Source organism: Fringilla coelebs (assembly GCF_963513975.1).
Source record: "Fringilla coelebs genome assembly, chromosome: 11".
NCBI classification, from domain to species: domain Eukaryota; kingdom Metazoa; phylum Chordata; class Aves; order Passeriformes; family Fringillidae; genus Fringilla; species Fringilla coelebs.
Window position 1 is genome coordinate 7959738 of NC_140037.1, and position 23151 is coordinate 7982888.

Below are 23151 nucleotides of genomic sequence, written 5' to 3' on the forward strand. Positions count from 1 at the left end.
CCAGCCCCTCCCCGCCGCGGACCGGAGAAGAGATGCCCAACTTTGCGGTGCGCGGCCGGCGGCGCGGAGCGCGGGGGGGCGGCGGCGGGGCCGGAGCGCGGCGCAGCGGGCAGCGGGGGGGCCCCGTCGCCGCCCCCGGCCCGGCCCCGCGCTGAGCCCCGCACGGCCGCCGCCGCCCCCCGGGGCCGCCGCTCGCCTCGCAGAGATGCCCCGGACGGTGCTGCTGCTCTGCCTGGCCCTCGGGCCGGTCCTGCGCGCCAGGTGAGCCCCCCCCCCCACCCCACCCCCGCCGACCGGGACGCCCCCTCCCCGCCTCAGTTTACCCGTCGGGGCAATGGGAGGGGAGGGGGTTGGAGTCGCAGCGCCTCTCCCCAAGCTCGCCAGCCCGGCTCCGGCGGGGATTTGGCACCTCCGTGCCCCCGGCTGCTCCTTCCAGCGGGTCCCGTCGCGGCAGCACCGAGTGCCCGCATGTCCTCCGCACCCCGGGCTCCCGCTCCGCATGCCGGAATGGAGGGGACAGCCCGGTTTCCCCCCTGCCGTCACCCCGCTGGCTGATCCTGCCGGGGGCCGAGCCCCTTCGGGGCTGCCCGGAGCAGGACCGGAGCGAGCTGGGCGCCCCCGGGAGCTCCATCCACCACCGGGGCATTTCCACGTGGAGTCCGGCGGGTGGGAAGGAGCTTGGGTCCCCTTCCTCGCACTGCATCCCGGGACCCCGAAGCCCCCGCAGGGTGTGCAGCCTGGCAGCGGAGGGCAGAGCGGGCTCCTGCCCTGCTCTGCTCTACAGGTTGGCCGCAGGTCGCGGCTCTGGGTTCTCGGTGCCAGCCCGGTGCCAGCCCGGTGCCAGCCCGGTGCCCCCGAGGAGGCGAGCGGAGGCAGGGGCGGGCAGGTGGCAGTGCTCTCCCAGGGCCAGCCCTTCGTAGCGCTTTTCTGTAAACAGCGATGAAAGGGCCCACGCACAAGGGGTTTCAAGTTTCTTTTTATTTTTTTTTTCCTTTTTTTTTTTTTTTTTTTTTTTTTTTTTTTTTTTTTTCTTTTTTACGATTCCTAGCCCTGCTGATGAGTTTAATGGCTAGATGGGGAAAGAACATGTTGTCAGCAGATTGTTACCCCCGGGGCTTGGGGGAAGAGGGATTTTACTGGCTGAAGCTAATTGGCAGAATAAGCCGCCTTAAAGCCGATCAAATCCCATTACAGATGCAGCCAGGGACAGGGAGCATGAATCCTGCTACTAATGGTCTGCCCTGCCAATGCTTCCCGACCCCGGGGGTGGGCACAAGCTCCATCCCTGCCACGGTCCTGCGTGGTTTGGCCTTCCCAGGGTCGAGGAGCAAGAGCTGCCCCACTGCTCCAGCCCTGACACCCATCCTCTGCCGTGCCCTGGCACCAAACCTCCCGGGAGGATATCCGTGCAGGTGCCAGGGGGCACTGGAGGGCTGAGAGGGGATGGATCCGTGGTGGTCCCGGTTCCTGTGCCCCACCATCCCTGCAGAGCATTGCCACGAGCCCTGCATCTCCAGAGGGTGAGTTGTGAGCTGCAGGATCACACAGAAGAGCAATTAAATCATGTATTCACCTACCCTTGAGCAGGAATGCTCACCCCACAGCTGGCCCAGCCTCAAGTCTGCCTCTACCCTGAGCCCTGCTTTGCCAGGAGCAGTGGCTGTGAAGGTTGGGGGGTGGGCATGATGGAGTGGGAGAGGAATCCTGTGAGAGGAGAAAAAAGAGCAAGTTATATCAGGGTCTTGCTCTGCATTTGCTGCATTTTTCCTGGGTGCAGTTGTGGAGGGTGAATCTCCTGTTCCCTGTGCCTCATGGTGGGTGCTGGGGTGAGGAGCTCTGTGAACAGAGCTGTGTATGTGAGCTCTTCTCCTGGTACAAGCAGCAAGACCCTTCCCCTGGCACTGGAGCGGGCTGGATGCTTTTAGCCAGGTGATTCAGCACTGCCCAGAGGGTGCCCCCAGCACAGAGAATCATTCACCAGCCTTTCCCAGGGCACTGCCTCGGCTGGGACCAGGGCAGCCAACTCTGAGCCCTGAAGGCAGGATCCCTGCACAGCGTCACACTGCATGCTGGGCTTGGCAGGTGGCTCAAACTGTGCAGATTGGACCACTGGGGCTTCATGGAGTGCGTTGTCAGGGGTAGGAAGAGATGTGAGATGGGCAGGGGGCAGTTGGAGCCCCCCATCCTTAAATCCTCTGCCTGCTTCTAATTCAGAGTCGTCTGCCTGGACACCTACAACCCTAGCAGGCACTGGGATGGGTGAGCAAGGACACATTAGCATGTGGTAATTAGAACTGACCAGAGTGCTTTTTGACCAAGGGAAACGTCGTTGTTGCATTTTGCTGCTCTCTTTTCCTTGGGAGCAGGGAAGGCTTTCAGCTGTGCTTGCAGCAGGGCTGGATACAGCCTGGGGATCTGCATCTGTGCTGGGAGGCTCCTGCCCCAGGGCCACCAGCAGCAGTGAGTAACAGTGGGTGTGCAGCCCAGCCAAGCACCACCAGCTGCCCCAGCAGGCAAGGAGCAGAAGTTTCTCCAAGGGCTCATGGCTCTTGTTGTTCTTCCCCTCCTCCTGCCAAGGGAACACCTTGGCAGACAGCTTGGGCACGGGGGAGGGAGCCAGGCACAGCTCTTCAGGTGACTTTGCCCAGCAGTGTGTGTTTGGCAGCCTCAGCCAAACAGGTGTCTGCTGGAGTAAGAGGGAATCAGGGAGTGAGGCACGGCTCTGTCCTGCTGAATGCCACGGGCTGCCCAGGGAGAATTGTCCAACCTCATCCATACGTGTGAGCACATCTGAAAGGACACCTCCCTGCCGTGCCAGCCTCCTGCTCGGGGCACCAGCAGGAGCTGCCATGGCCCCAACTCCTCTGTCAGCACCAGGGATTTCCTTGCAATGCCCCCAGTGCTGTCACCTCCTGCCCACACTGTGGCCGTGTCCCAGCCCCATGGCCCTGCTCTGAGGAGGGTGTTCTGGCATCTCAGCATGCAGAGGTGAGGAAACACAGCTCTACCTTTCCCCCTGGCTGCACAGAGACATATGAGAAGTGGCTGTCCCCTGTCACCAAGCCAGCTGCTTTGTGCCTGGAGACGGAGCTGCCAGGCCAGGCAGTGTTCGCAGCACGTTGGGGATCTCTCAGGTCTGCAGTGTGACATTTCCATTAGCAGCTGGAGGGGGGATGCACATGTCACCCTAACACCTCTTCCCTGCAATAGATCTTGGGCTCTTCCCTTCTCAGTTTAAAGAGGGGCCACCAAGAAGAGAAACCAGGGAGGAGGCAGAGGCTTGCAATAGGGTGGCATGAGAGTCACACTCTTGACCAGCAAGGGCTGATGTGTGTCTGTGTGTGCACAGGCACTCAGAAAAAGGATATTTTCTCCAGCAAAAGCTGGCTTGCTTATGCTAAGATGGCTTAGTATGGTTTTGTCGACTGGGATTAGCTGCATTAGCAAAAAACGTATTTTTGGTAGTGTCCCTGCATCTGTAATAGGGATGTGACTCCCTGGAAATGCTACCCCAAGCCTTGGTGTGTTATTCAGTGACACTAAATGGAGGGAAACCAGAAATCTGAGAGCAGGGCAAGCTCAGACAGGGTTTGCTCAGCCCCCAAAGGGATGTTGCAGTTTCTGCTGGAGCCTTACAGTTTCTCAGAGGACCAGGATTTTTGGCAGGGCAGGGACATGTGCAGAGTTCAGTGCTGGCAGGTGACTTCAAGTAAGGTCAAGGGAACACGGAGAAAACGTTTCGGTGTAGCTGCTCCCCCTTTGCCAGAGGCAGCCTCCATCACCCAAAGCCCCGGCAGAAGGGAAAGCAGTTCGGATTGCATTTCCGATCGCTTTCCCTCGCCCTGAGCCGCGCTGCGGGCACATGTTCCCAGCAGGAGGGGGCCAGCCCCCGATGTGAGCCCTGTGCCGCTCTGGGGTGGGCTGGCAGTGTGCCCCGTGTCCCCTGCAGCTCTGGGGTGGGCTGGCAGTGTGCCCCGTGTCCCCTGCAGCTGCTCCGAGCTCCCCGTCCGCCCGCCTTCGGGAGCCAACGCCACGGCCAGAGCCCGGCCCGAGCGCCGCTCGGATGGGGAAGAGCATCCTGCCAGCGCTGCTTAACACTCCTTAAGCATGGTTAGAAAGTGCAGCGCAATCAGACGGGAAGCAATGCGCTGATGTAGCAACACCTAATGCGCGGCGGCAGGCAGCCAGCTGCGCGCTGCCCGGCCCCGGGCGGGGGACGCGTCCCGGCGCCCCAGAGCTGCGGGGATGCAAAGAGTTTTGAAGCGATCGTGAAAGCGAGTTTTGGCCGGGGTTTTGGAAGAGGAGCATCTGACAAATCGGCCGCAGCGTGTCAATTGAATGCTTTTTCGACCCCTCCGAGTGCATCGGCCAGGCTGTGCCTCCCCAAGCGCTGGAGGGAGATGGGGATCTGTTAAAAACGAGAGCAGGCTGCCGGTGCTAAAGTGATTTCAGCATTTATTACAATAAAAAGAAAGCCCTAAAGCAGGGAGCCCATGGGCCGAGCAGGAGCGCTCCCGCCGAGGATGGAGCAGTGCCGGCGCTGGGGCTGCTCGGCAGCGATGGCCCCGATGGCCCAGGTGGAGCAGCACGGATTCAGTGGGTCAGAAGCCCCTTTTGATCCTGTTTTTTGTCCCTTTGGATTGGTTTCTTTTTGGATCCTTCATTTGCATGAAGGTTTAAGGCGCTCGATTGCCCATTGCAGTTCTGTCCAGGCTGGCTTGTGGTGCACTTCACTGAGGTGTATTATGGTACCTTGAGTGCTGTATTTCTTATAACTACCCTTTTAACCTCTTTTACAATAAAAAAACCAAACTAACAGTACATGCTTAACGATCTACCAACTATTTTACAACAGTTTCTAACCTATTTTTAACAGGCCCGCGGTGCCTGGTGGCACCTCGGAGCTGCGAGGCTCCAGCTGGGAAGTGTCAGCGCGGTGACAGCTCCCGCTGGGAGACCCTCCCTGTCGCTGGAGCAGGTGACACGCTGCCATGGCAGTGGGAGCATCCTCTCCCCCGTATGGCTGTGGCATTCCAGGGACAGCCGTGCAGATGAGCTGCCCGCAGCAGTGGCAGGTGGTTACAATTTCCCGGGTGGCCATGTGGACCTAATCTAATTAGACGGTTTAGGAAAACTCCTCTAGGAAAAGGGAGGAGTGCGGAAGGTTTAGAGAGGGCAGGTTTGAAAGGCAGTGAGAGAAGTTGTTGCTAAGTGGATGGCGTCCAAAGGAGGATGGATACAAGCTTTCCTTGCCTGGCTTGGAATTGGGAGATTGGGAAGACGGGACATCCTTAAATGGGAGCTCACGCCACAGGCTGGAGAGGAAGGGTTGGTGAGTGCAGGGAATGGGTTGTGGCAGGTCTTGGCCTGGAGGCAGAGGAGTTTGCATAAGGCTTTAATTTCCAGGGATCTGTGCAGGGCAGATGGCTGGCTTCCTGGCATGCCAGACGTGCAGGGCGCCTGCTTGGTAGATTAGGACCTCTTTTCTCTGAACTGCATTTATTGCAAATGTCTTGCTCCCCAAAACCACTGTTTTGTCACTGTCTCTTCCCTCAGAGGAAGCCTGCTTCAGGTGTCAGCAGCAGGCAGAGTAGTGGAGGTATTTGAGGTGAACAGGCAGCTCTGGCAGCAGGAGCTGCTGGGTGGGATGAGCAGGAAGGCAGGGAAAGCAGGGACTGCCTCCCACACCTCGGGGATGAGCAGTGTGCCTCCAAAGGGAGCTAAGGAGGAGGTGAAGCACTCCATGCTATTCTTTCCCAGTGGTGGCAAGGCCCCTGCATGTCTGGTGACCCTGAAGTGAGCAGAGGTGCCAGGTGAGTTGGGTCTTCCTAGCAGTGTGGCTGAGAGAAGATCCCTGAGCTCCTCATGCTCTGCCTTTTAGCTGCACTGCATCCTCCTCCTTTGGTATCTCTGGAACACAGCTGTGCCCCAGCTCCCAGGGAATGCCAGAGAGCTGCCACAGCCACGTCCCTGCCCTTTGTCTCTCCTCTCCAGGTGTGAGAGCACAGAGGAATACGATTACGATTACCTCAGCATCAATAAAACCTGGGTCCTCACGCCCAAGGCACAGGAGACCGATGCCACACAGATCCTCAACTCGCTGCTCAAGAACTATGACAACAAGCTGAGGCCTGACATTGGCAGTAAGTGTCCCCTGAAGCTCCACGAGGCCACAGGTGGTGACCTGGCCTGGCCACGTCTTGTGTTCTCCATGCTTTGGTGCCTGCTGTAGCTGGGATTTTTGTTGTGGTGGAGCCACGCTCTTCCCAGATGTTCCCCTTGTCTTCATCCCCCTGCCAATGCTCCTGGCCCCAGCTGATGGTGCCTGTTTCCTTGTCTTTCCAGTCAAGCCCACCTTCATTGATGTGGATATCTACGTGAACAGCATCGGGCCCGTGTCTGTCATCCAGATGGTGAGTGCTCGAGTGCCTGCAGGGCACGGCGTCCCCTCCCTGCCAGGGCTGGCCCAACGCTGAGCAGGCTGTGTCCTGCTGCCCAGACGTGCTGTGAAGGTGGTGTTGGCATGAGAGGAGGTTTCCTTTCCCTTGGTGAGGATGCTCTGTCCTGCTGGGAGCTGGAGCTGGAGAGAGCTGGGCACCATCGATGGTGATTGCACGTGTGCCTGCAGGGCACGGTGTCCCCTCCTCGTGGCAGTGTAAAGGTGGTGTTGGCATGAGAGGAGGTTTCCTTTCCCAGAGAGGTGCTCTGGCCTGCTGGGACCATCCCTGGTGAGGAGCAAGGCTCTGGAGTGGCCTCAGTGAACTCACATCCCTGTGGGATGATTCCCTCTTTGGTCCCTGCTGGCAAGGGGTGGCAACACTTCTGCCTGGTGACTTTGCCCTCTCCTCCCTGGGAAGTGTGTGTGGGCACCAGGATATTCAGGGCAAGGTGGAAGCAGGGCAGTGTGTTCCAGGAGGACTGAGATGGTACCTGGAGATGGTTTCCATGGCCTGGCCTGTGGTGCTGAGCAAAGGGAAAGCAGGGAGGCCTTGGCTCCAATGGTGCTTCTTCATAGTGTAGCACCTTAGAGAGAAGCCACCAGGACTGTGACAATTTCTCCTTATGGCTCAGGACCCAGCTGTACAAAGAGCTGTGAAAACACTTAACAGAGACGCTCTTTGATCAGGAGAGCAACTGTTGGCTATTTAATTTTCGCAGGAAACTTCCTTTATTATTACTATTTTCCCTGCAAAGTCATCTTTTTTCTCTTTACTAGCAAGGAACAAACCTGACTGCTGTCAGGTTTTGAAAGGCTTCTCCAGTCCACTGGGCAGTGAGGATGAGGGGACAAAAGCAAGATACAGCCAGGACAATTTGGCTTTTTTTATTTCTCCCAATGCAAAACAGAGCAGGAACAAAACCAGCCCCCTTGAACTAAAAAAAAACCAAACAACCAAGTTCCCAGGATGGGCAAGTTATTTTTACTTCCCAAAGTACAACATTTCCAAGGAACAAACCCCTCTGGGGATGGAGGGATGGTACAGCAGCTGAAGTACCAGTTCCACTCCAAGGAGCATTTTGAAGCAGCCCTTCTGGCTGGCCACCACCAAGGATGTGCCCCTGGCAGCTCCTGCTCACGAGCCACCAGATGGGCACTGGCTGGGCACCAGCTCACACCACGAGGGCACCATCAGGAGGCCCAGCAGGGACAGCCTCGAGGCTCAGAATTTCCTTGCATTGCTCCAGCATGCCCAGCTCGAGGAGCAGAACCACAGCCCGAGCTGGGTGGGTGTCACCCCCTGCTCTCGGGACTTCTGCTGCTCACAGTGACCCAAGATGGGTTAGAAAGTCTCTTTTCCCAGCCTGGCAGCCAAAGAAGGAGTCAGGATTCTTCCATTCTCCTTCTCAAGGTTGTTCATTGTTCCTTGTCTCTAACATTCTGTCTCTGGCCTGCCGAGGTCTGTCCAGCAGGTCAGACAGAGGCACACTGGCTGCCCTGGGCAGTGTTATCTTTTTATACTAAAAACTACATGTACATCATTTACCATAACTTCCCAATACCAATCACCTATGTTAGACAGTGAGCTTCTACCTTAAACCAATCCAAAAGTGCCACCATCACCCAGAACATGAAGGACAAGAAGAAGAAGGAGAAAGGCTGGGCACACCCAGATTCCTCCATCTTGCCCCCTGAACCCCCATTCTAAAAACCCCCAAAAATCTATTTCTCACCCCGTGACAAACTAATTATTCTACTTAGACTTTCATGCCTTGCAGATCCTCATATAAGGTTGGTAACTCCTCCATGGGTCATAATCCAAGTCACAGGGGTCTTGGGCTCTGTGCCAGGGTCTCTGAGCCCCCTGGCAGGGCTTTGGGCAATCCAGGACAGCCAGAGGGATGTCCTGGGTTCTGACACCCTGCCACGAGCCCCTGCAGCCCCTGGAGGTGTGAGGCCAAGGTGGCACAAGAGCAGCAGTGCAGGGGCTGGGTGTGCTCACCCCTCCAGGAGAGCCTGCAGGTAGAGCACAAGGGTGGTGTTACAGCTGCTCCACCTGCTTTGCACTGCCCAAGGATGTGCCAAAGAAACCCACAGAAAACCCAGAGCACATCCTCATCCTTCTCTTTCCTTCTCATCTGTTCCCACCACCCTTTTCCAGCCCTCTCTGCCATGGGAGCACAGCAGAGCCAGGCAGGTGCTAGCAGCAGAGAGTGGTTTCTAAAATCCACTCTGCATCCAGAGTTCATCTCTCCTCCTAAACAGGGATGCTGCTGCTAGGCTGGTTTCCTAAGAAACACAGCTTATGCCATGGTGATGGGGATGTGAGAACGTACGTACGTCCATCCCAGGCTTGCAGGATTTTGTTTCTGCTGGGCTGGCACCAGCCATAAATGGCTGCAGGTACAGCAGCTTCAAGCACGTTCAGTATCTCTGGGATTTTTGGGAAAACAAGATGCCAGGCAGTGACAACAGCCACCCCCACCGAGGGGAAAAGCTGTTGTGTGAACTCAGCCCTTACTAGAGACCAGGAAATCATGTGGGAGAGCTCAACCCATGTGTTCAGCTCTTTCTGAGAGTCAGAAGAAGCTTTTTCTCATTGTGAAATGGGGCTCCACAAATGCACAGGACCCCTGGGGTGGCTGGCACTTGGATCTGCCAGCATCTGCAGGGCTGTGCTGGGGATGCTGCTGCCATGGGGCTGATGCACCCTCTGCAGCCTTCCCACCTAGCAGGGGATTGCTCCTTGTGGGAATGGCCCGGCCAGGAGCTGCCCAGGCAGGGAGGAAACTGCTCAGTGTGCACAGTTTGGAGGGGTTTTGTTGCATCAGTCACAACTGGCCGTGCTGTCCTTCGGAAGTGCCTCGGTGCTGCCAGTCCAGGGGTCCCCACAGGGTCCCAGCTGTCACCTGTGATCTTGAGACAGCTCCATATGACATCTCCAGGGATATCTCTCCTTCCTTGTTCCTTCAGGTAACCTCTTAAGCTTGAACCTGTGATGCCCTTGAACTGTGAAACCTTCTCCCACGAGATTGAGGTGATATTAAAGGTACTGAGGGCAGCTAAACCCGGGTCTCAAAGCCTCAGCTTTCTGCTCTCTGTACCCTGTATACTTCCCCCTGCTCTTGGGAGAGGCTGAATCCTGCTCCATGGGCTCCTGGAGCGAGAGGAAAGGGCAGTGACAAAGCTGCCACAGTGTCACCTCTAGACTTGGCTGCTTCACCCAGTTGTTTGGTGTTTGTTTGCTCTTCCATGCTGATGCAGTGAATTAAGTCATTCTGGGGGTCGTGCCAGCCCCTGGCAGGCTGGCATCAAACCCATGATGATAGATGGTCCTTGCTGGGGACGTGTCACTCCCACTCTGCCCTGCTGGTGCAGCTTCTCCCAACCTGAGAAGCGTTGCCCTCTGCCAGGGGCAGGCCCGTCCCTCCTGCCTCATCTTGCCTTTTCCCCACACACAACCTGAGGAAATGCACATTTCCAAGGGAAGGGAGCTGGAATTTGTCTCAGAGCTGGGTCTCTCTTGAGCCCATGGTGACATTTCACTGTGCCACAGACAGAGAGGCTTGTGTGGGCTGGGAGGGCCACTGGAGGGGAAATGTCCCATTGATCTCTTTTACGTGCATTGCCGTGACAGCGCCTTATGTAAATATTTCTCTCTCACATAGGCTGTGTAGAAGACAAAAAAACAAGTTCTGCTTTTGAGAGATACAGCAGCATTGCTGTGGCTCTTAGCCTGGGCCACTGTGGCCTATAAATCTGCAGCTGGAGGCTGCAGGATGGTCTGACATGCTGCTGGAGTAGAAGGCTCCAACTTATCTGGTTTAAATCCTGGTCTCCTGTGATGCCCTGCTCACCCTCAAAGGGTTAATGTCTCACTGCTGTCTTCATCCTGCTGGTGCTCTGTCAGGGATTGGAAGCTGGTCCTGCATAGCCACGGCCCAGCCTCCAAATGATAAATCATGTCAGGAAACAAAACTGATTCCGGTCCTTAAAAATGAATAGGTGATTTGAAAATGCCCTGTGCTGGGTGTGAATTCTGCATTCCCTCATCAATCACTTGTCATAAATAACATTAACATTCAGGAGTCAGCAGAAGGTGGGCAGCTTTGGAGCAGGAAGAAATGTAAAGTGATTTCCTGATATCTTTTGTACACCAGAATGGCAGTCTCGTCTCCGGTTTAGAGGCTGAGCAGATTTTATTCTGAAAAATACTCAGGCTACTCTATTCAGATTGTATTCCCTCTTTCTGAGGGAAAGGACCCTCTGTGCTCTCCAAGGAAAATGTGACAGTGACCAGAAGCAGAGCCAGAAGATGGTTCAAGGACAGGAGGTGGGACAGGGGGAAAAGTGGGACCATCAGGTCCCACAGCTCTTTACTCCACTCACTGCATGGACTGGGATTTCCTCCCCAACCCCGTGAATCTTTGGGTGGGACTGGGGCACTCAGCACTTCTCAGGGTGCTGGGAAGCTGTGTTCACACCATCAGGGGAAGGATGCACTGGGCCACGAGCCCCTCCAGAGCTCTGGCTGCCACTGAGCCCTGGCCAGGAGCCCCTGGAGCCAAAGGAGTTATCACCCGTGCTGCTGCAGCTTCCCAGGCTGTGTCTGGAGCTGGATGCCCAGTCAGATTCCCACTGACACAGTGCTGAGGTGTCCCTGGCTTATCAGAAGCTCAGCCTGCTGCAAAGACCTGCCTTCATTCTCTGAGCATGTTTGTGGGAAGAGGTGCCAGGGAGGAGACTTTGGGTTCAGATTTTTCGCTGACTGGTTGTTTGCTGGAGGGATTTGCTCCCGGTTGTGTTTTGTAATGGCTTTATTGCTATAGATTATAGCTTTAACTGGTGTCAAGGGCACCTAGAGCTCTGGATCACCTTCCTTTAGGGATGCTTAACTCTCAGGAAATGAAAGTAAAGCGGGTGCCAGCTATTGGGGCTGAGTGTCTTCCAGTCCTGAGGACGTCCCTGACGTGTCCATGAGGGACAGCTTGACTGAGAGGGGGAGAAGTGCTTCTCTTCTGAGCTTGGGGATGGAGCAAGTCTTGCCCAGAGCTCCTCAGATTCCTCCCAGAGGCCAGAGCTGAATGTCCTTTTCTTCCCTTCTTACACAAAACCAGGAGTGAGGCTCGAGGAGCCAGACTGAGAGCATGGTCCAGACACTGTGGTGACCTCCTGGCAAAGGTGAATGGAGACATTTCAGTCATCCCTGGTTACCTGCTTCAGGTGTCTGCACCAAGGGCTGGTTTGGGTGCTGAGGACTCCTCTGTTTGCCATGTGTGAGGAGGAGATGCCCTTGTGTGCCAAATTGTGTAGCAAAAGAGAATGACAGCTCTTCTGCTGGTGTTGTACACCACCTCAATCTCATTACCTAACGATAATAAAGATGGAAAGAGCAAAATTGGCCTCCATCATTCAACAGGGGCCAGCTTCTGCTGCCTCGGAAGTGCCTGTGATTTCCAGTGGGGTTTCTGAGCTCCTATCTCCATTGTTACAGCAAATTGTTTTCTTATCTCTGCCTGTGAGTGGGGGGCTGGAACCTGAAGAAGGTGATATGTCCAAATACAAGTGTTGGCTTTTCCCCCCTTGCCTCTCTAGGAAGATTTTATTAAATTCATAATGCTCTGCCTTTCTACACTAGCTACCGTGCAACACACTCACAAAATTGAGGGTGAAGAACATATTTTCCCACATCTGGAGTACTGCAGAAAGCATTTAATAGATTTGCAAGTAGAGTGCATTTGTGGAGATGCTGTGAAAAAGGAGGAGGGAGGGAAGAGGGAAAAGTTTATTCGTTATCAGCTGATGAATAATTAATTTACAAACATTGTCTTGTTAAATATAAATTAAATCCTCATTTGACACACTTTATAATTTAGAAGTATAAGCCCAGCATGAATGAAGAGAACCCCCCACTGACTCCTTTCATGTAAATCCCGAGGAGGCAGGGAGGGAGGCTTGGCTTTCAAAGTTAAAGCTGACAAGGGCTAGTGCTCAGGAAGGGGCTGATGCGACAGAGAGAGCTTGGGGACCTCGGGCACTTCATCCTGGCTCGTGGGGAGGTGGCTGAGCGGGCCGGGGAGGCAGAGGGTGTCTGCAGAGCCCTTCCCCAAGGATCGCTGCTCCACTCGGAGCTGCGGATCGCGATCCCCGCCTGATCAGACAGCGAGGCAGCAGCTGCTTGGGAACGGCTGAGCTCCCCCAGCAGCAGGAGCAGAGACCCCCGAGAGGGCAGCAGGGCTCTGCAGAACCTAAGCCAGCCTTGCAGAGAGCCCTGGAGCAGCTGGAGGCTGGAGAAGCTGAGCCACAGCCCTAAAAGTGCTCTGTTAAAGCAGCCCCGCTGTCCCGCTGCAAGGCTCGGGTTAATTCCTTCCCTTCTCCCCCAAAGACAGGGAAAGCAAGACCAGTAATAATTGCATGGCTCCGAGGAACACTTAAGTCTTGATTATACTTAGCTTTGGCTGCTTTGGAATAAGTAGGAAGGAAATGAATTGAAAATGGCACGCTGTTTAAAATGCTCCACTGTGTTGCTCTGGAGCACAAGATAAGCCTATAGGTAAAGGGAATTTGCTACCTCCCCCCTCCTTCCCTGATAATAATAGGTTCCAGCAGTTGCACAGCACTTCTCAACTGAAAGGACTTAAAAATCCTTCACAAATCATCTGTCTGGGAGGCAATAGCCCAGATGCAGCCACTCTGGGGTGGATTGCAGTGCCTAAAGCACGCTGCAGCGCTCTGCCAAGCACTGCACGGGGTCTGCAGGACACACTCATGGGCTAGCCCGGGTTTTGGTCCCTGATACGATGTGGATCACAGAAATTGAGAGTGTTGGAGGTGGTATTGTTCGCTAACAGCTCCAGTGCTTTTTCTGGTTGTTATTTTCCGTGCCTGAGTGATGGCTCGGAGCCGTGCCGCATTTATTGCGTCTTCACAAACCCTCGTGTGCTCGGAGAGTGCTCACATCTCCTGATTCCTTGATGTTCAGGAGCAGTCAGGGTCCCTCATGCTGGTGTTCACACAGCAGTGAGGTCAGGTACAGAAGGGCAGCAGCTGTCCTCATGAAAAGTTTGTGTTTCCCTACAAAATCACCCCCTCAGGCCACTGAGGAATGACACCAACCACGTGTGACTTGTGTGGGACAAACCACGGGCTGCAGCAAAAGGTCTAATGAAATAAATAAGTTGCTCCCATCCTAAACATATCCCAAGAGCTTCCAGAATTGTCAAAGTTTGCTTCCAAAACGGAAAAGAGCTGATTTATTCACTATGAATAATTCAGCCAGCTCCTTTTATTATCCAGAACATACACTAATCCCCTCCAGATATTTTCTGTGTGACATCCATGTTGGTATTTTATTTACAGGCTGCGCAGAAAACTCAAGGAGTCTGTTATCAGGGAAGACGAGTGAAAAGCTGGAGGTTTGCATCTGAAATTTGGAGCTAAATAAAACCTGAAAATCTGGACAGTGGCCTCCTGGGGGCAGGGAAAGAGCTTTTCCTCGGAGACATTTCTGGAGAGCAAAGCCCTAAAGTTAATTAACATCTGTGCTCGCAGCCTGGTGCTAAATGGGGAATGTGGCTGTACTTAAAGGTTTCTTAAACCGCAGCATCCGTGCTGGCACACAGGTGCCTCGGCAGCCACAGCCGGGGCAGCCTCTGGCCCTGGGGCAGCACGGGATAAATCAACATCCATAATGAAGTAATCGGCTCTTGTAAATTCCTTCACGGATCCCATTTCCGCCCTTCTGCTGGCAAGAATGACTCAATCCCTCATTCATTCCCTGCCAGCCTCTGGAGAAAACTCGCATTTCTTCAGCTGGGCTGAATGCAGAAGGGGTTTGCCGGCCCCGGAGCTTTGCAGGCAGCCTGGGAAGGATGCACAGCGGCACCCAAGGAGCTGCTGTGCTGGCTGTAGCCGACCTGAGAGCACAATGACTGTGGGGTCAGAGAATTCCTTCAGGATTTGGCCCATATCCTCCCATTTCCCACACCACTGGGGATTTTCCACAGCTGGCTCTACTCCTGGGTCAGGGGTCTCATCAGCCCCTCTAGAAATCTCAGCCCTCATTCTAGAGAAGGGGAAGCTCACCAGACCAAATACCCCTTTGACATTCAGGGGACCTGAACATTCTCCAGTAGTGATGCAACAGATTCAGAGGTGAAGAAGGAAAGCAAAGGCTGAAAAGCCTCCTCACCCTTCCCCACAGGAAACATTTCCTGCAGTCTGGGGTCACAGCCAGACCCCCTTTCCAGAGGTTTCTGCCAGCAGTGGGGCTTCCTGCTTGTTCGAGGGCCACAGGGACCCTTTTGCAGTGACCAGGGGAGTGTCCTTGCTGGGGTCTGGCCAGGCTGGAGGGATGTCCCTGCTCTGGCCACCCTGGCTGCTGGCTCTCAGCTTGGCTGGCCATGGAAAGAGGCTCTGCTGTGGTGCAGAGGCTGCATTGCTGCAGGGTGGGCACACAGCCTTGCCCACTGCACTGCTGCAGGGTGGGCACACAGCCTTGCCCACTGCACTGCTGCAGGGTGAGCACACAGCCTTGCCCATGCATTGCTGCAGGGTGGGCACACAGCCTTGCCCACTGCACTGCAGGGTGGGCACACAGCCTTGCCCATGCATTGCTGCAGGGTGGGCACACAGCCTTGCCCATGCATTGCTGCAGGGTGGGCACACAGCCTTGCCCACTGCATTGGTGCAGGGTGGGCACACAGCCTTGCCCATGCACTGCTGCAGGGTGGGCACACAGCCTTGCCCACTGCATTGGTGCAGGGTGGGCACACAGCCTTGCCCACTGCACTGCTGCAGGGTGGGCACACAGCCTTGCCCATGCATTGCTGCAGGGTGGGCACACAGCCTTGCCCACTGCATTGCTGGGTGGGCACACAGCCTTGCCCACTGCACTGCTGCAGGGTGGGCACACAGCCTTGCCCACTGCATTGCTGCAGGGGATGCAAAGCCCTGGTACCACCCGAAGGAGCTGCCCTGCAGATCCCCAGGCTGTGCTCATGGACAGGGCAGGAGGCTGTGTGTGATCCCAGCTACTGATCTGTGCTCTGACCCTCGTTAAATTGATTCTTCCAAGTCAAAGGGAGAGCGCTGCTGTGTCAAATTTGAAAGATATATAGACTGTGAGCTGTACCAATAGCTGTCACTCGGTGGGCTGAATGATTTTTAGGCAGAGTTGATTTATTTGAGCTGAAGGCCTTGGAAGCCTCTTCAGGAGAGGATGGGATATTTCAGGTGTGTGAGAATCAAGCCCAAGAGCTGGTCAGAGGCCAGGGTTTGAGGCCAAGGTTTCTGGTCTAGGGCAAACAGCAGCATCGTAGGAGAGATAGGCTCATTCTCTCCTCCCACTTGGGACAAATAGCCAGAATTCTTCAGCATTTCCAAGGAGAAATGGGTTCAGGGACAATCAAAACATTTACATTTAGTTTCATCAGATTGTTTTGATTTGCTCTTCATATGGTGATAAATTCTGTCCTGCATAAGTAAAGCAAGAAAATGAGTATTTGGAAATAAACGTCAAAGTGAGGTGCATCAACTAGATAAGGGTAAAACGAAATATTTTGTTAGCTTACTGAAGAAAAAGAAGTTTTTGAATGAAATTATGAGGTTGAAGTAATTCATTTTAGGATTTGACAATTTTAATTTATTTTGAGCAAAACACCTTTTTTTTTTTTCCAGTAGAAATCAGTTCTATTTATTTCCCACATTCCCAGATGAAGCCATCCTACCATTTCCCTTAAAAGGCTGTTGTGAAATCTGCCTGCTATAAATGTGTCACAAAATGGAGACCATTTCTCAGAATTCAGTGGTTGTGGGTGACCACAATCAATATGCTTCAAGGACCTCTTCATGCCTCGGTGCTAAAAGCAGAATATTCGGATTATTGCATCCCATCTCCACGCACAGGAAGGGTTTAATTGCCCGTGGTACAGATGGGAAGCGAGAAGCCAGCGTGAGCCTTCCTGGGGCTTTGCTGCTCCTCACTTCTTTCCAGATTGCCTTGGAGTGCCTGTGGCTCCAGCTTGCTGAGGTGTGGTCAGGCAGTGGGCAGGTGGACACTGCAGCCATTTCACACCAGCACTGCCCCAGCAGCTCCCAGCTTTGCAAAGCCCCAGAGGGATCCTGCTGGCTGCTTGGGGCACTGGGAGTGGGGGAATAAAGGGGCACAATGGCTGGAGACCCTGGCATAAGCCTTGTGTGCCCACCTGCACTCCAGAGAACTTCGTGGTGAGCATTTGTGCATTTGTTCCCTGACCTGCAGTGGAATTTGTGTGTTTGTTCCCTGGCCAGGAATGGCTCTAGCCATCTGATCAGCTTTGTTCCACAGGGGAATTGCAGGTGGTGGTACAAGCTCCCCCCAGGCAGATGCCCGTGGGAGGTGTGAACCAAAACACTTGGGAGTGTGGGTGGGGGAACACCTTGTCTCCATGTGGCTGGGGAGCAGGGGAGGTCAGAGTGGGGATTCTCCAAATGCTGGAAGCTTTGTTTCTGACAGTTCCCCTCCATCAGCTTCTCTCTCCCTCCAAATTTGCCACCTGTGGTGCCTCCCACAGCAGACTGTGGCCTTTAGTCTGTCATTCTCCTCCTCAGGCACCCAGAGCCACCTTAGCAGTGTTGTGAAGGCACGGAGAGGAAGCAGAGCAGCAGGGTGGAGGAGAGGGAAAAGCTTCAGGGAGTTGCTCCTACAGCCATGGGATGAAGATGATAACTGGGTGACCTTCATTTGGTTCTTGAAAAGAAAAGCTGAAGGCAGAGAGACCTGTAGCATTCAGGATAAACCATTTCCTTCCATGACCTGGCATGTCCAGGGATTGCAGCCTCAGTCTCTCACATGACTCTGTACCTTGTGAGAAGGCACAATGGATCAGTAAGATGAAAATAACTCACTATTGCTGCTCTCACAAAAAGCCAAAGCCAAGCCCAGGCGCTGGAATTTGGTAAGGAGCTGTTAAGGAGGTGCTGTCCAGCTCCTGGGAACTTTGGACTAAGCCAAAGACTCCAAATTGTTTGGTTTCTTTCTGTGTATGATTCTGGAATAGACAAGATCTGCCAGAGCATTTCTTACAGCACTGTATAGAAAACAGAGCCCTTATCTTTTTCACCACCTCCCAAAGATGTTCTGAAGTCATTCATTGAGGGGAGCTGGGGAAGGTCAAGTGGTTGAGTCTCAAAGGAGGCATCTGCAGCAGGCAGAGACTGTACAAAAGAAGGCTGGGAATATCAATCCCTCCTTCCTGAGGAGGGTGGTGTGCACCCACCAGGTGCCATGGGAAGCGAGCAGCCCTCAGGAGCAGAGCTCAGCAGGTCCTGCTTGCCCAGGGCTGGTGACCTGACTGCCAGATGGCCTCCCCACTTGGCCTGAAGTGTGGATTTGTGCTTGGAGAGGGGAATCAGCTGGCCTGGTAACCCTTCTGCAACTGCACTCCCGCTGCTTTGCCCTCCCAGAGCCCAACAGGGGAGGCAGAGAGAAATTGTTCCTTTTTTGTAACCTGATTAGTTTCTCCCAGCTGCTTTCCACAGCCTGGTGCTCCCTCGAAATCTCATTAGGGCTGGGCTGTGATTGTGTGGTGGCTTGAAAAGAACTGCAAAAGGAAAAACAAAATGAGGCAGAGAGAAGGAATATCAAGGAACTGGCAGGGCAGGAAGAGAGAGGTGGTAAGCACAGCAAGGGGCCATGAGAGACAGCATGAAACAGATTTCCTTGAAAGAGTTGGTGAAGCAGAGTACACTTTCCCACCTCCTTCACCTGGGGCCGGGAGAGAACCGGGTCAGCAGTGAGGATCCCTGCAGAGGGCACAAACTGCTCCCCTTTTGTCAAACCAGACCTTCCTCAGATGTTTTGAATGTCCTTTTTTTACCCCGAGGGTGAGAATTAGACAGGGATTTATACAGGTGGTTTTTCTCCTGGCCAGTGCAGGCATTTCCACAGCACGGGTGGCATCCCAGGGACTTGGGTGCCCTGTGCTTTCTCAGCCCAGGCCTGGGCTCTGCTGCATCCTGCACCCTCTCCAGGTGCTGCCAGCAGAGGTGGTTTGCCAGAGCTCAGTGCTTGTTGGGAGTGAGTGGTTCTCACAGAGCAGCAGCTGCTCCCCCACTCCTGGGCAGTTCTGCACTGCCCATCCCAGGGTCTCATTTTAGTCACAGTGGGTGGCAGGGGAATAGGAACTGCAATTGAAGAAATTCCAGCTTCTCATCTGAATCTCGTCAAGCTGTTCTGGGGGAGCAGTCCCGGGGAGTTAATTGTATGCAGTGAGGAGGTTTGTCTTCCAGCCCTTCCCAAGGAAATTTCCTTTTGCCTCCTCAAACACCCCATGAGCCAGAAGGACAGATGAACAACAGCACCTGCCCAAAGTGCAAAATATTCTCCTCCACTTATCCCATGTTATCTCTGCTGTTCTGCCCTCACATCTTCCATCCTCACCTCTTCTCTTCCCCCACCTGCTTTCTTCTTCTGCACAAAGTTCCTTTAACATTGTAGGGAGCAGTTAAGCATTTGGCAGTGAGATGTGCCATGAAGACAAGACTTTGGACAAACCTGGCTTTGCTCTGCCCAGGTATTTTGCAGAGATTGTGGAAACTGGGCTGCATCTTTATTTGCATCAAAGATGCTTCCACGTGACTTTGCACCCAGGGCAGGTCCTTTCCTGAGAGTGGAGGGAAAAAAATAAATCAAGCTAAAAGGAGGTGGCTCCTTCCCTGAGGTGCTCACCATAATATTTCAGTGTTCAGTACCTTCCCCTTCAATCAGTTCTGCCCCATCTGCATAGAGCATCCCGTGTCCACATCTCTGCCTTCTCAGTAATAACCTCATCAGGGACAGTGCAGACAGACTTGTGCTTCTGCAGAGCAGAGTCTGGCTGATGTCATGTCTGGCCTCAAGGACTTTCCTCAGTCCTCTGGGTGATGGCTGTGAACAGATGCTAAAACACACACGTGTAGGTCTTGTGCTCACAGGGAGAGGCTCCCTGTGCCAGCCTTTGTTCCCGTGGAAAGAGGAATGGGCACCCTGGGGCTGCCTGGGAGGAGATAACATCACTGCAGGGCATGAGGGAACATCTCTGAAGAAAGGATTTGGGGTGGTTGGCTGTCAGGAGTGTGAAACCTGCCTGTTAGATGTCCCCACCTGCACATCCCTGGCAGCAGGGAGGAGCAGAGGAGCAGGGAGCAGGCAGATGGGGCTCTCAGGAGGCAGCACAGGTTTGAAAGCCCTGTCCAGTTCCCATCTGCCAGTGCCAGGGGTGAGCAAGCCATGACTGGGGGAGTTTGCAATCAACAGAGCAGCATTTATAGCATGACTTGTTTGACAGCTCCTGGCACGAGCACAGGACATGGAGATGGTTTTTAATAGCACGTTTGTATTATAAAAAGAAATGTGTTTCAACTGAGATTCCCTGGACAGAGGCGAAAGACATTGAGGCAAGGACAGCAGTGCCGGTGCTGCTGCAGAAGTGAAACAGATGGGAAGTTCAGTGTGTCACCTTGAAAGCACAGATCATCACAGCTCTGCTCCTGCTGTCCTTGAGAGCTCTCCGAGTCACTCCAGCACCACGTCCAGAAATCTCCCTGGGGTCTGATTTCAAGGGAAGAATGGAGGTGGAACTAAACTCCTGTTTGCATTCTTTTGGTCGTTGTGTTGGGGAGACAGATCTCACCCAGAGCAGGGCCATGGAGGTGGCCACGAGTCCCACAGCACTCATGGGAGAGCTGAGGGAAGCCTGGCACTGCCCAGCCAGTCCCTGGAGTGCTCAGTGCTGGGCACAGAACCTGCTGTTGGTACCTGTCCTGCTGTTGGTACCTGTCCCCTCTGTGGCTGCTCACACATGCCATGCCCAGCATCACATTCCTGCCCACCAGCTGTGGGGACAACAAGGGTGCATTCAGATGTCAAGATTATTCTCAAATACAGTGATCTTATTTGGCTTATTTATTTAGTCTCGAAGGCATCTCCAGGCTTTTTACTATTGTTGAAAGTGTTGAATATTGTTGAATATTGTTGAACCTATCCCCCTGGGATGTGGAGACACATGTGTGGTGCAACCCAGGATTTTTGCAGGCTGGAAGAGTTCTTGGGGTGTCCTGGAGAGGAAAATGCTCACCTGGGCAGGGCTGGACACGGTGTGCACACAGTGTCCTACCAGCCCTTGAAAAAAACCCACCCCACTTCTGGGTCCCCTCCAAGAAAGAGCTTCTGAGAATTCCCTGAATTGCAGCATCCCTAGGATGCCTGTGCCATTTGCTTTGCTTGGCTGTGGCCACATCACACCCACGTCAGAGCACCTGGGGTGCTGTCCCTGCTCCCCAGGAAAGCAGCCTGCTTTATTGGACTGCAGCTCAGAGGGATTTGCTTGGAGGTGAAGAGGGAAGGGAGCTCTGTGAGTAAAAACAAATATCAGAACAATGAAAGCTAGAAAAGGACTGTCTAGGAGATAAATCTCTCAGCCCCACTGTTATTTAGGGTTTTTCACAGAGTATCCTGAGCTGGAAGAGACTAAACTCTCTCTCCAGCAGAGGAAAATTGAGGAAGGTGTTTCCAGGTCTCTGAGCCCTCTGTTCAGAGCTTTTCTTGTTGCTGTTGAATGCAACTGAAGTTGCAAAAACCACCTTTAAATACTTCATTTTATCCTAATTTAGGAGGCCATCTACGACATGTTTGTCTCGTGGCCTTGCTCCTCTCTTTGGCATTTAGCAGAAAGCTGAGCTCTTAACACAGAAAAAGCAGCTCATAAATGGAACAGAGGAACCACAGGGTCCCAGCCCCTCTGATTCCCACTAATTGCACTCTTGAGAGGGGCCAGCTGAACTGAACACACAAACTTGATAAAAGCCATTTGGAAAGGATGCTTTGGCAGAGCCCAGCTGTGTTCATTTGGTGTGTAAGGTAACCTCAAAACACACCCTGTTCACTTCAAATCCTGTCATGCAAACCCTGTGAGTTTAAGCTGTTGTTCTGAAACTCAGTAGCCCTAAATTACATTTGCTCTGAACCCAGGGTGGAACTTGGTCCAGAGCAGAGTTCCTGAAGCCAAATCTGCCCGGGAATTTGGGCTGATTCCCCATCTGTGAGGGCAGAGCAGCAGAGATAACCCCAGGAGCAGAGATAACCCTGTGCTGGGGACAGGCTGATTTCTGAACAAATCTCTTTTCTCTTGGATTGAAAATGTTTGGGGTTTTCTTGGAAATTACTTTTCACACCGCAAGGTCATAGCTTTTGAAAAGTGAAAGGCTTTGAGAGCGCAATAAAATCTCTTTGTTGTTACTGTTTTCTTCCAATATTTTTCCTTCCAATATGTTATTTTTTTCTTCCCCATCAGCTCCCTATCCTTTTATTTCTCGCAAACGTTTCCTTACCCAACACCATTCTTTCCATTAAATGTTTTCAGGTCATGCCATTCCCTGGAACTGTGTTTCCACCAGCATCTGTGCTGCCCACATGAGGAAAACCAGGGGTGTGCAGCAGTGCCAGGTGATGGCAGTGCCCCAGGGCCAGCAGGGACAGGCTGAGCACACTCAGCCAGCAGAGGACACGCTGCAGGGCATCCCTTAGCCCAGGATAAACTCATGTGACAGCATTTAGGGCAGGCAGCCCTCTGGGTTTGCCTGATGGGGAGTTGGATTCATTATTCCATGAGTGAAATTTGATGTAATACTGCATGCGTGCCAACATGTGTGCGGTACCCCACGTGTGATCCAAAGGCTGTGGCCAAACTGTTAAAGCAATTCCTCCTTCCTTCGTTAGCTCCTTCTGTTAAAGCCACTAAAAATGCCTGTGCCTTCACAGAGGAGTTACCAACCTCCATGTGCTGCACAGCAGATGGTGCAGTAATGGTGGGGGCGTATTTTACAATAACCCTTTTCCACATGGGGAAATCGAGGCATTGAGAATTCTCTTTCTGATGGCTGAGTGTCAGGGGCAGAGAAAAACTGCAGGGGTGCAGCAGACGGAGAGACAGTGCCCTGAGTTTTAGGGGCTGAGCTCATCCTGCCAAACTGCAGCTCCTCAGCTGTGATCAGTGGACTCTCCCAAGGTCAGGAAGAGTAAGAGGCATTTCTATTCCAGACTGTTTCATATTGACATCCCCCTGCAGCAGCCCCTAAAAGCTGCAGGAAACCCATGGCCAAGCACCTGCTGTTTCAATCACCTTGGCAGATGCCTGCAGCTCAGTGGGATCTCAATAATGCCCAGAGAGGGGTCTGAGCACCACCCCACAGCTGATCAGTGCAGAACCCCAGCCATGCTGGGCTCCCCAGCATCACTGGGGGATCCTGGTGGGGATGGGTGCTGAATTCTTCAGGAGATGCTGTGGTTTAGCCCCAGCTCAGCCACACAGCTGCTCACTCATCCAGCAGCAAGGGGGAGGAAGTGGGAAGGGTAAAAGTCCTCCCAAAGGCCAGAGCACTTTTGTATAAATCTTGCCTCAGATAATTCTGAAAGAAAATACATTTGTAAATGCCAAAAACTCCCAATGGGCTCCCTACAGGGAGGCAAGGGAGCCAGCTCAGCTCCTAAGTTCTGCCTCGTGAGTAGCTGTGCTAATAATAGCCACTGAAATGAGATCAAACCACAGGACAGTGACAATAACAGCTCAGATTCCTTACAAGAGCTGAATGACTTGTGCACCACACCTTTTGCAGAGGCTGGCTATGAATGGCACAGGAGGAGCTCTTTAATGCTGATCCCTCCTGAAAATCTGGGCTTGACAACAAATGCTAAG

The 23151-nt window shown here is 53.6% G+C and overlaps 1 protein-coding gene across 1 annotated transcript in view; it reads left to right on the forward strand.

Annotated features, from left to right (window-relative positions):
* Window positions 1-205: 205 nt before the first annotated feature.
* LOC311158115 (gamma-aminobutyric acid receptor subunit gamma-4) overlaps window positions 206-23151 on the forward strand; it is a gene marked incomplete at both ends in the record, with an annotated part of 34402 nt that continues 11456 nt past the window's right edge. Inside the window, 3 exons of the mRNA XM_084213276.1 lie at window positions 206-261; window positions 5995-6143; window positions 6346-6413. Of these exons, the coding sequence (XP_084069402.1) occupies window positions 206-261; window positions 5995-6143; window positions 6346-6413 (273 nt within the window). The remainder of the gene's footprint in view (window positions 262-5994; window positions 6144-6345; window positions 6414-23151) is intronic.